Source organism: Chelon labrosus (genome assembly GCF_963514085.1).
Source record: "Chelon labrosus genome assembly, chromosome: 2".
Taxonomy (NCBI): Eukaryota; Metazoa; Chordata; class Actinopteri; order Mugiliformes; family Mugilidae; genus Chelon; species Chelon labrosus.
The window spans coordinates 20,834,159-20,846,599 of record NC_140338.1 but is presented as its reverse complement, the minus strand read 5'-3'; the positions used below and the strand labels follow the sequence as shown (position 1 = coordinate 20,846,599).

At 42.1% G+C, this 12,441-nt stretch overlaps 1 protein-coding gene across 1 annotated transcript in view; it reads left to right on the top strand.

Moving 5' to 3' along the window:
- Positions 1–12,441, top strand: part of scrn2 (secernin 2) — a 32,479-nt gene that overhangs the window by 13,143 nt on the left and 6,895 nt on the right. The window contains exons 2-4 of the mRNA XM_084569442.1: positions 9,662–9,824; positions 11,473–11,654; positions 12,059–12,258. Of these exons, the coding sequence (XP_084425568.1) occupies positions 9,662–9,824; positions 11,473–11,654; positions 12,059–12,258 (545 nt within the window). The remainder of the gene's footprint in view (positions 1–9,661; positions 9,825–11,472; positions 11,655–12,058; positions 12,259–12,441) is intronic.

Below are 12,441 nucleotides of genomic sequence, written 5' to 3'. Positions count from 1 at the left end.
ACAACATTTCTATTGGATTAAAGTCAGGACTTTGACTGGGCCGTTGCAAAACATTAATTTTCTTCTGTAACCACGACTTGTGTGCTTGGGCTCGTTGTCTTGCTGCATGACCCAGTTTCTCTTAAGATTCAGTTCACAGACAGATGTCCTGACATTTTCTTTTAGACTTCACTGGTATAATTTAAAATTCATTCATTCATCTATCTTCTGTAACCGCTTGTCCTGTGAAGGGTCTCCAGTCTATCGCAGGGCTAACGCAGAGAGACAGACAACCATTCACACTCACGCCTACGGTCAATTTAGAATCACCAATTAACCTAACCAGCATGTCTTTGGACAGTGGGAGGAAGCCGGAGTACCCAGAGAGAGCTCATGCAGACACAGGGAGAACATGCAAACTCAGAAAGGCCCCAGTCGGCCATCAGTGATGGCCGTTACCACCCACGTGTTTCATGGATGCGATGAGGTTCTGATGCTGGAATGCAGCGTTGTTTAGTCCCCAAACATGATCCTCTCATTGGTCTCATCTGTCAACAAAACCTTTTCCTAATAATCTTCTGGCTTGTCCACGTGATGTTTAGCAAACTGCAGACGGGCAGAAATATTCTTTTTGGAGAGCAGTGTCTTTGTCTTTCCACTCTGTCATGCACACCATGGTTGTTCAGAGTTTTCCCGATGGTGGAGTCATGAACATTAACGTTAACCAACGTAAGAAAGGGCTTTAGCGGCTTAGAAGTTACTCTGGGTCCCTATCTAAATCTATGTAAATCTCCTCCATTTGTTCACAGTGTGTCTGACAGTGGATTTGTGGATTCAAAACTCTTTAGAGATGGTTTTATCAACCATTCCAGACTGGTGAGCAACAACCTGAGGTCCTCATGTTTCTTGTGAACTAATGACTAAACAGTTTATTCACAAGCTTACACCACATTTAAAACATGGGTTAATGTCTACTACTGTGACTTTAACAGCATCATTTTCAGTACAGAACAGAGAATGTTCTTGTAACAGACTTTTTTTTATTTTTTATCTTTACAGTACCACACCAGTAGTTCTCTGAGTGTTTTGTAGTTAAATCTCATTGTCCCAGCGACATTGCAGACAGACGTGTCTTTATGACAACTGGTTAGAGCAGTTTGATCCCCTCTATGTCCATGGCTGAGCAAACATCTAAAACACAGCTCCCTAGGAGCTTTGCATGGCTGCTTACCGCTCCAAGTGTGTTCACTTGGTTGGGTTAAATGCAAAGAACTAACTACACTTGTATGTGTGTACTCATATACATGGCCACTAAAGCTAATTTGATAACCAAAGCTGTATTTCTGTAACAGTATCTTAAAAAGTAATCAGATAAATAGACTAAATTTAGAATATTAATTAGACAATTTAAAAACTCTATAGTAAATGAGTGGCAAGATCATCTGTCAAAATCAAACTATACATTTGACACTTCACTCATTTAATATTTATAGCACTGTAAGAAGCAGGTTGTTTTTTTATATGTATTTATCTAATAGTCACATGTTTATGTTACATATCTTTGGTCTGCCTTGTTTCCCATTTGTATTACTTAATCGCTCAAGATTAAATTAAATTCCAGGGCTTTTAGTGCACTCTTCACAAATTTGGGTTTTGCTTGCACACTCTCTTAGAATCACAATCGTGTTCACGGCCACGTACGCTCACAAATACAAGGAATTTGTCCCGGTATTTGAGGCAAAAAGCACAAACATAAGTCTAAGAAATAAGAACGATACAAAATATACAAAAAAAAAAAATATAGAAGAACCCTGGTAAAAAGAGGAGACTATTTTAGAATAGAAACATGGTGAACTATGAAAAATGAACTATACTGTGCAGGAATGGAGCATTAACAAACAAACATGATGCTTAGAAACCATTTCTTTCAAAACCACACACAGGTTAATACTTGACATGAATACGGCTAATGTATTGGAGATTAGTGAGGTCTTAAGTCGTACAGTTTTAAAGCTCTGTTGCATTAACGTGGCCCGCTGAGTGACGGCAGACTGAATCAGATAGCCGATATCCTGTGAGTGCAGACGGTCATGAGAGGTGGTCCAAGGTTAGGACGCAGGAGCCACATCTGGACGTCTTTCTTGCCAATTCCTGTGTGCAACAGTTCTGAAACGGCGAGAAACAGTGTAAGTGACTCATGTTAGTATGAGCCGTGTTTAACGCGCCAATCAAACACTTACAAAAGTTTCACAGTACGTGATAAATGCTGGATTCTGTGTAACATGTCAAAGTTTAATGGATAGCAGCATCTTTTATTGTGCATCACACGTCTAATAGTTTTGATCATCTCTATCCTTTGAGGCTCTTTTTTTTTTTTTTATATTCTGTCTCCTCGCTGAGTTAATTCCTTTCCTGTCGCAGCATGTCGGTGGAGCGGCTTCAAATGAACTGACAAACACAGACCACAGACAAGCCGGCGGGAAGTGACTTCCTACCATCTCTGCTCCTCTTTCTCTGAAGCAGCACTTTACAAACGCTGACTTTGAACTGTCAAACACTGGGAGCACGGGGCGATTTGTAAATATCGACAAAATCCTGATTCAGCACACAGCTAGATGTTAGACTGACGCTCACCTTGAAGTTGTGAATAATGATCGCACCAATCAGGAAGTGTTTTTCCAGTGAGCTCATTATTTGACCAAAAGCTGTAACAACACATCTGCTCACATTAAAGCTTTTATTCCGAAAGAACTGCTTGAATAATATCACCTAGACAATGTTTTAAACCTAATTTATTGCCAGCAAAGTATAATTAAAATTGGCATCATATATTATAGTATGATGCACATGCAGGAGATCTCAGGCCACTGAACTGCGGACCACACACCACGTTTAAATGGTGTTTACAGACAAGTTTAAATAGTCAGGCATATTTCCTCATGAATACAATGCAGCACAATCAAAAGAAGACGGCTTAATAACATTTAATTACAGTGCAATTCCAAGTGGGGGCTTACAAATTCTCCTAATGATTTAAATGTGTTTAGATAGCTTGTTTGACAGAATTTTATTTCTGTCACTGCTTACATGACTTGTGTGCTTGAAAATATTTGTGGTTCTTTAAGCACTCTTGCAAAGAAGCTTCTCCTGATGTGCTGGCATTTGCTTTTGTTATTCATCCAGCAAAATCTCAGAGACTTTTAGTGTCGTTCTGTGCGACTGCAGCACCTTTGAACCTTACGTCTCAAAACTGTTCGGGTTTTCAGGGTCACATGGATTACTTCCCATGATTATATTAGGAATAAGGTGCAGTGTACACATGTGAGTATGAAGATGTAATGTTCAGCATTGCGACAGAATCATGCGGGGCCTGTTCTTACCAAAATTACGTTTTTTAGTTTTGGGTTTTCTGAACCACTGAAAAAATAGTTTTCCCCCCACTATGGACAGAAAAACACAAACTATGTGGTTTTTACATTTTGTGTAATTTTTTTGTGCAGTGTATACACCTGTGACAGTATTATAGGACTGGAACATCGCAAACATAAAAGAATAACATGAAAAAGAAGATTGAAGATTTAGTTTTTCATTTTAGGAAATACATAGAAGGAAGACATTTGGCTTTGTGTTTATGTCAAATGTCTGTCTACCAGTTGATGGTATATCTTAGTTTTTTAACCATGTCCAGCCTGGAGGTTCCTATACCAAGACCAGGATCCATCTCTTATTAAAGCACAACCTGTCACCATTTTATTCTTTGAACATTGTGGCATTCACAGAAGACAACAATCCTGCTAAGAACCCCATCCACAAACTTTTATTGGGAAAGTTTCGGCCTTGAGTTTGAATTGATTATGCCTGGCGACGATCTGAAGGGGCCAATCAAAACGTCTGGATGTGCTTCCTGTGGTTATTGATAGAATAATAACAGCGACATAGTCGTACACCCCATCTCAGCGCCGTGGAGTTGAATTAGATTATAACAAAACCGAGAAGCGAGAGGTTTAGATTCTGCTACCGTATCTGCTGTAATTGATGTTGACAGCAAAATTACTTTAAAAGAAAATTAACAGCTATTAAGATATTCGTCGAGGAGCACGCTTCACTTTAATCCTTGCTTTGATTTGTTGTAGGACTAGCCTGTCGGGTGCAGAGGTGTTTTCTTTTCAGCTTCTACTCGATTTCTGTTGCATCAAATTTGCCAGAGTAGGATCTGGTTAAGCTGGTTAAATCATAACGCTATCTCTGACTCACTGATGTTTTAAATACACACACATATATACAGTATATATATATGTATATATATATATTGTTTTTAGATCTCACTTTAAGCCGGCGATGGCTCAGTTTGGCCTCACAGATGTGGAGCTGTCACAAACTGGTTCCTGATGCTGTTGATATTGCCATGTGAGTCTTGCCAAAAAAAAAGTTCTACAAAAATATTCTACACGGCCCTTAACAAACTGTTTCATTGCTTGTTAATAGTATTTTTAATTACAGTAATGTGTCAGGAACTAGTTTTTGCAGATTCTGTCCTTCTTCCCCTTAAGGTCACAGGAGTTTAGAGCAGTGTGAAATCTTAAGCCCACAGTTTGTGTGTGAGTTTATTTCTGTGTTTACAACTTGGGACTTTCCTTAAAGGATGTGTGTTTTGTAAACCCAGATTCCCACCATATAAAGCAGGTTCTGATTCTAGTTCACTGGCCTGTGGCTGGATTGACTTGCATCTAGTCCCACGGGAACCACACCGGTGTCCCAGACAAATCCTCCTGCCAACACACCAGCCTCCAGAGAGCTTGGCTGGCTAAAGCCCCACTTCCCCTCCACAGGCAACAAAAATATCCAAACAAAGTAAACAGTAAGCACCTAGTAGTCAACTTCCTTATCCTTGTTAATTATTCACAATCCCGGAGGAGCGACCGGCCCACAGTCATCCTCTGAGTCATTTTTTTTTTCCCTCATTCAGGCACTCACTCACCACAGAGGCCCCCCCTCTCCTCCCGCCTCCCCTTTCAACTTCAAACCCAGTCATTTCTGCAAGCTGAGCTTTGATTGTACCAAACACCTGTATTTTTCGAGGAGAGACTTCCTCGCGAGCCCCCGCCTCCCATCTTTGATTGTTAAACAGCAGTGGCGCCGTCATTACTGTCTGTGCGACTGATGCCGCCCAGCTTCCCCGCCCATCCTCCTCTTCTGCCTTTTAACCGGAACTTTAATTGCGCAGAGAAAATTTGGATTGCTTTATTTTATCTAATTTTCAAAAACCCCCCCATCTTTAAGTGTGTGAAGGCTTGTAAAACTTTAAAATTACCTTACTGGATTCATCGGATGAAGCAGAGGTAATCGCAGATTTCTCAACAGCCATGAACTGAGCACATTGAAAAACGTGCTCAAGATTAAGTGTAAGATGTAGAAAGTTTTTAAAATTTTGTAGTAGCCAGATGGACTTTTTTTTTCTGGCTCACCAGTAATCCTCCAGGAAGACAGACACACACACCTTTGCCGCAGTAATACCATGCTTTATTAGACGGCCTCTTCTGCTGCCATCCTGTCTCCCCCCTCAGATTAATATCCTTTGGGCTTTTCACCAGCTGTTTCCGTCTCTTAACACCCCTCATCTTCCTCCGGCCGGCCCTCCACTTCACATTGCAGGGCTTACAAACTGGGCCACATCGCCTGCGTGGCCCGAGGAGAGATCCTTGGCCTACATGTGTTCACACAGGTGAGCTTTCCCTGCAAATATATCACAGTGTCCAGACACAGTGTTGATGAGTTGATGAAATCTATGTACTTGTTTGGTTTAAGCCATCTTATTTGCACAGACGCATACAGATGTAATTTCATATCAGGATTGTAATTATTTTTTGAGTCATTCATTGGAACTGATGCAACATGAAGCTTTTTCAAGCGAACCAAAGGACAAACTGATTCACACTGTTTTAACGTTTCCAAATAATTTTCGGCCACTTCATCATTCAACAGAAGTGTGTGCTGTCAGAGCAGTTTGATTTATGGGTGTATTTTCAAGGTTTGTTTTTCACTCATCTGTTTAGCTGCACTCTGTCCGTGCTTGTCGCTGCAGCCGTGCATGTGCGTACTGTATACGTGTGCGAGGTTTTGCCTGGGTGTGTCTGCCTTTGGCTCAGGTGGGTGTTTACTTCTCATGGTGTTTTGTGTAAGGGCAGACAGGATGTGCGATGCTTGTCAGCACGCTCCGGGAGATGAAAGGCCGGAGAGGGAGTGGAAGTAGCCGACTGCCGTTCAGGTAACAGGTTGTCTTCGCAGAAATTTCTCAACAGTTCAGTCCTGTTACCTTCAGCATTCCCCGTGAGCCACGAGGGAACACCACTCACCACCATCCTGTTTAAAAAATAACTCAACACCTCCTCTAAATGTGACATAAGTGGGCACGGGTAAGGTCCAGGTGTTCGATCTTGAAACGGAAACTTTAGTCAAAACATTTGGAGCAGCTAAGTCGCCGCTCATCTGCGTATGTGAATTGCTATTAACCTGCTTCAATTATCCTGATTGCGTCAGTAAGATTTTACAAATGAAACATGAGTCACTTTTAAGAATGGGAGTCAGTGGTGTGTGTATATTGATGAGCAAAAGTTATTGCCACAACAACAGCCTTTTAGGACTTCCCTTCACTGCAATGCAGCTGGACAGGTTTACAGTGTTAGTTAAAGCAACCACATCTTTGGCTATGTTTAGAAAGTAATTTGTGTGACTCCATGTTGTTCATCACCTTTAAGTCAGTGGAAAATATTGTGAATGGGAAGCTGCATTACCTGTTTAAGCAGTCACTTGTTGTGACATTTAGTCGTCAGTAGCTTTTGACCTTTTGAAATTTGTAGTGTTTGCAAGCGTTAAAATGTGTCTAATAGTCATAGTCACTCGTTAATTTCTGTTTCCTCTAATATAATTTATAAACATCCATGGTGAGACTTTTGTTGTGGTAGCTATAGTACGTTTAAAGCTGAGTTAGTGTAATTTTCTGCCACTTGGGGGCAGTGTAACGCCCACAATCCCAAAAAAGTCCCAACAAAAGGTTGTGAGAGTTGGCCGGGAAATCCCGTGTAGCCCATGTGGTCTGTAATCACTTTGTTGGGAACTGATTATGCTCCAGCAAAGTTCTGCCGGTCCAATCAAATCATTAGGGTGGGCTTTATGTAGTGATGGACAAGAAGCGTAACAGTAACATAATCATGCACGTTGCCTGAGGGCCATGGAGTTTGCAATTTGATTAAATCATAATGACTCTGATTGGTTGTAGGACTGTCCAATGGCATGCACATGTATTTTTTTCTCTGTATCAGCTGAAACATACCCCATAATGAAATCCAAATAGGATATTATAAGACTCTGCCAGGTAGGTGATCTCCAGTCTTCTCCATCTTGGCAGTGTCTGACTCCACGAGACACCCAGCTAATTTAAAAATGATCAAAGAGGTAAAATGTCTCCCCCGTAAACATGTCATGAATGGAGAAATAAGCTACAGAGGCCAAAATTGTTTTTGTATCAGACTCCATGTTAAAATGTCAAATAAACATGTTTATTTGACATTTTAACATGGAGGCCATTCTTTGGAATTAGCCTCAAGTGGTCTTTCAAGGAACTGCAATTTTTGGCATTTCTGCAGAAGCTTAATGTTTTGACTTCTACTTCTTGTCAACGTACCAACACAAGGAGGATGCAACTAAAATACTTTTTCTCCCTACAAAGTGCACCAGGGTCTTAATTTAACCTATGACAGTGCATAGGGAAGTTCTGAGACTTCGAGTTAAAATTTGAGCTTTGTGCAAGTCTCTAATGATGTGTAGATCAGTACATAAGAATATGTGTGCTTTCAGTGAGAGAGATAGACTTCACAGCTTGTTCCAAAACATAAATCATGCCCCTACACCATGACACATAACACAGAACACAAAACTGATATCAGATCTCATCTGGTGGTTGGGGGTGGATGTGGTGATGCATTTCAATGTCAGGCGTGGCCACGGTTATTTAAAGCTGGACACTGGATGCGTTCTGATTTCTCAGGTCTGGTGTTAATGCAAAGTCTGGATGGGGAGGAGCCGTGGACATATAAAACATTGATTTAACTGCAGTGAAGTCGCTGGTTGGAAGTCGTGGAGTTTTCAGTGGAATTGTTTTCTTTACAAAATGCTCCAAGCCTTTGAAACTAGTCAGTGCATGGCAAAGAGTTGGCTGAAGCTGCTGGGCAGTGAGTGTGTCCAGAAAGACTGAGACAGGGAGTTTCTGCGACGCAACACCAATGATGGAAGACGCCCACTTGATAAACTACCGACACAGAAATTTGCCCAACTTTAATTACACAGATCAGTCAGCATGTGACCCAGAGCACTGGTAAAGAGCGTCAGTGTGCAGTGCTGGTGTCACTTTGCCAAAAACTGACTGTTTCATTCTGCAAAAAACAACAACAACGACAAAAAAACAAAAAACAAAACAGAAATGCCTGAAATCCTGTTAGTTTATCATATTTCATTCTGCCTTTTGCACTCATTTATCAAACAAAAAAAAAATATCATTCACTATAGAGTGATTTTACAAATTAATTTACATGATACACCTTTGTACTTCTGGTGCACTTATTTTCATGGAGGAATTCCTTTTATTTATTTTTTATTTATTTGATACATAGTGGCTTTTAGAAGCTATTACCCTCACCCTTTACTTTTATAGACTTATTACTAGAGGAATAAAGCAGAATACATTTTAATTTGACACTTCTTGCTGCAGGATTTTATTCCCATAAACATTAGCGTCAATATAAGAGGCTGTGGGTTCGCAGCAGGACAAGGGGAGGCAGACTCATGATGAAGGGCTGCATCACCGGCCAGGCCTGCAGGTGTGGACTGGGCTGAGTGAGAGACTCCGTGAGACGGTGAGCTGTGCCTGTGGCCAGACGAGACGAGACCTTTAAGTACAGACCTTTGGATTTCTCGGTCACGTGACTCTATCTACAACCTGCCTCCTCTCAGCCCGGCCGTCCGCTCTCGGCGTTGCAAAAAAAAAAAAAAAAAAAAAAAAAGGTAAACATTTCCTGCAGCTGCATCCGCCGCCTAGCTCTACTTTGCCGACTATTATCCCTCAGATGTGGAGCTCTCACCCAGATCCGCGAAAAAGGCACGAATGACACGAAGCGACAGGCGCGCCGCTGCTCCGGAAAGACTCGGGGAGCGACAGTGTGGGCCTTATCTCTGTAATAAACGCTGATCTCGAAGACGAGCTCCGACACGGCTTGCTTCTGCGATCGCGGCACTTTGGGGCGACATTATTTCCGTATTGAAAGCGGTTAATTGTCGCAAATGCGCAAAGAGAGCGATAATGGAGCAACGTGGCGTGTGGGATTTACGAAGATTATAGTCAATAAAGTGCTCTGCACAAGACTGCCTCCTAATCCCTGTGTGAAAGGGATGGGCAGTGCACCGGCTGATTCTGACTTTCTGCAAAAAAGAAAAAAAGAAAAAGCTGGGTGGGGACTGGAAGGATCTCTTCCTCTGGACTCCACACATGTACATTATAGTTAAAGGGTGTAGGCTCACACATTTGTGCTGGATGTCAAACACATTGTCAGACTCTTGTGATTAGTTTGTTCACATGTGGTAGTTTCAGACTCGGTCAGATTTCCTAACCTGCGTTGTTTCTCTGTTTCAGGATGGCAGAGGCTCCCATGTCATGTGACTGTTTTGTTTCCTTGCCCCCTGGCTCTCGGGATGACCATGTGATTTTTGGGAAGAACTCAGACCGTCCCAGGGACGAGGTGCAGGAGGTGGCCCACTACCCTGCGGCTTCGCACCCTCCAGGCTCCATACTGGAGGTAAAGCGGCCCAAGACTCACTAGTTCCCCCCTCTGCTACAGGCTTAATAATGCATTTAAAACACACTTATATGTCGTATTCTTACATGACCCGCTGCTGTGAATTTAAAATAAGCATCTGAAATAACTGAAGGCTTGAGTTTGGTCTTGGATGGCGTAAGTGTTTATGTAGACATACTCTTTCCTGTTAATGATTAAGGAGAAGTGAAATTCTTTATCCTGCTTTGCCTCAAGTTTGTGAACTTGGTGTTCAGTTACACAAATGAGAATTACTGAGCTTCACATTAACTTTTGCCATCCGGTTATACATTACCTCTATTAGAGTCTGCCTCCTGGGGCTGTACAGTCAGGGAGGGTAGTGCAGGGAGGACCCAGACGACTAAAGTGTGAACGTGTGTGCAAGTTTATACCTTATATTCATCTTATAACGGCCACATATACAGATCACTTTGCTGTACATACATGATGTGTAATTTTGCTAGACTTAGTTCTTATCAGGGTATGAGTCTGGTAACACTTCATTTGGATTTCAATATGGGACGTGTTTCAACAGAGAAAATACAGAGAAAAAAACACTACTGGATAGTCTTTCAACCAATCAGAGACATTTAGTTCTAAGCTAATTCAACCCTATGGCTCTCAGATGATGTGTACCAACTCTCTGCCACAAAAACATTGGTGTATGGTTAAGTCTGTGTGACTTGCAGGCAAAATGTTTGGCACTGCAAAAACACAAGTTAGATAAAAAACTGTGGAAAGAAAGCCGAGATTCATTAAACACTATGACACCACTACATTGTACTCCAATATTAGTATTGCACTAGAGAAAAGCAAATATTGCACAAAACGATGTGATAAAGAGGTACATTTCTTGAGATATAGACAAGTATTTTGTCCAGAGGGCGTACAATAAGCAGGCATTTAGGAGCGGATGAAACTCAGCAGCTGTGCTGACAAATGCTGATATTAAGGAGTCTGCTGCAGAGAACCTCCGGGAGTGCCCGTTCTTGCACTGTGTGTGCAGCAAGTGTTTAACTAAAGGAGCTACCTGAGGTCCCAACAGTGTCATATAGGGGTGAGAGGAGTTTTGCAAAAATCTTCCTATCAGTCACCTGCTCCACTGACTCCAGAAGACCGCCTATGACAGAGTCCACTTTATCAGCAATGATGCTTATTTGCTCTATTGCTGTTAGTGTTTATCTTTTAAATATGAAGCTGGGACAGTCCAAGCTAAACTGACGTAAAGTAAAAGATAATTGACTTGGCCACACCTGACCATTCACCTTGTTGTCTTTAACCTGCGTCCTTATTTCTTCCTCTGTATTCTTCAAGTCATTGTCCCAAGTTGTTGTTCTCTTGCAGGCTGAATCAGATGGTCTTTCAGTATTTCCCTTTGTTTTGACTCACTTCATTTAGGCTGCTGAGAGACATCCCCGCAGCATGATGCTGCTACCCTTATGGTGTGTTTGTGGTGACATGCAGTGTTCGATGTTCGACTAGCGTCTAGTCTGATGACCAAAGTAGTTGAGATTGGAGCCTGTCCCAGCTGGATTATATTTCGACAAATGATATTGACTCTGATAAAGATCATGCTCTGTCTTGTAAATCTACATGATTTTAATATAATCTCCTTGTTTTATATGCGCAGTGCACGTACATCCAGATTCCTCAGGTAGAACAGACCCATGCAGTCGTCCTCAGTAAGCCTGCCTGGATGTGGGGGGCTGAAATGGGAGCCAATGACCAAGGAGTCTGTATTGGGAATGAAGCGGTGTGGACCCGAGAGCCTGTCGCCCCCGGAGAGGCTCTGCTGGGCATGGACCTGGTCCGGTGAGCTTTCTTTTACATTATAGTACGGATAAAAAACAGCTTACCTAATAAAGGAAATTTAGTCAGATGATTCCAAATAAATACAGTTGGAATCAGTTCTGTTGGAGTATTACCTTCATCCCTTGAGGCTTTGATCAGAAGGGAGTGTGGATTGCCACAAGCCTGTTATGACAGGTAAAGTAATGAGTTTGATCTGTTGATCAGTGTGTACATTAATACTCAGCCAGCATGAAGTGCTGCCAGGTGACTCAAACGGAGCAGTATTTCCTCTAATACACATGACGGAGCAGTATGTCAACATTGGCAACAAACTCAGACAGTCTTAATGGTGTGTGAATCGACTGATCAAACAACAGATAAACAAGAAAAAAAGTAGATAACCCAGCATGTGTTTTAATCATCAGACTTGGGCTGGAGCGAGGTGACAGTGCCTGGGCAGCGCTGACGGTGATCACCGGCCTCCTGGAGCAGCACGGTCAGGGCGGGCAGTGCAGGGAGGATCCAGAGACCTTCAGCTACCACAACACCTTCCTCCTGGTGGACCGTAACGAGGCCTGGGTGCTTGAAACTGCTGGAAAGCTGTGGGTGGCGCAGAAAATCTCAGGTAAGGTTTAAAAATGTTGAAGTGCACAGTGAAGCATACACATGAAGTTTGTGGTAATTATTTTGGCTCTGTGGGTGCTGAACTGCATGTGTGCACATACTACTGAGAGCAGAACCAGTCAGGTTGGATACTATATTTAGTGACTTAACCTGGTGTTCACCATCTGCTGACTGCAGCAAGAAA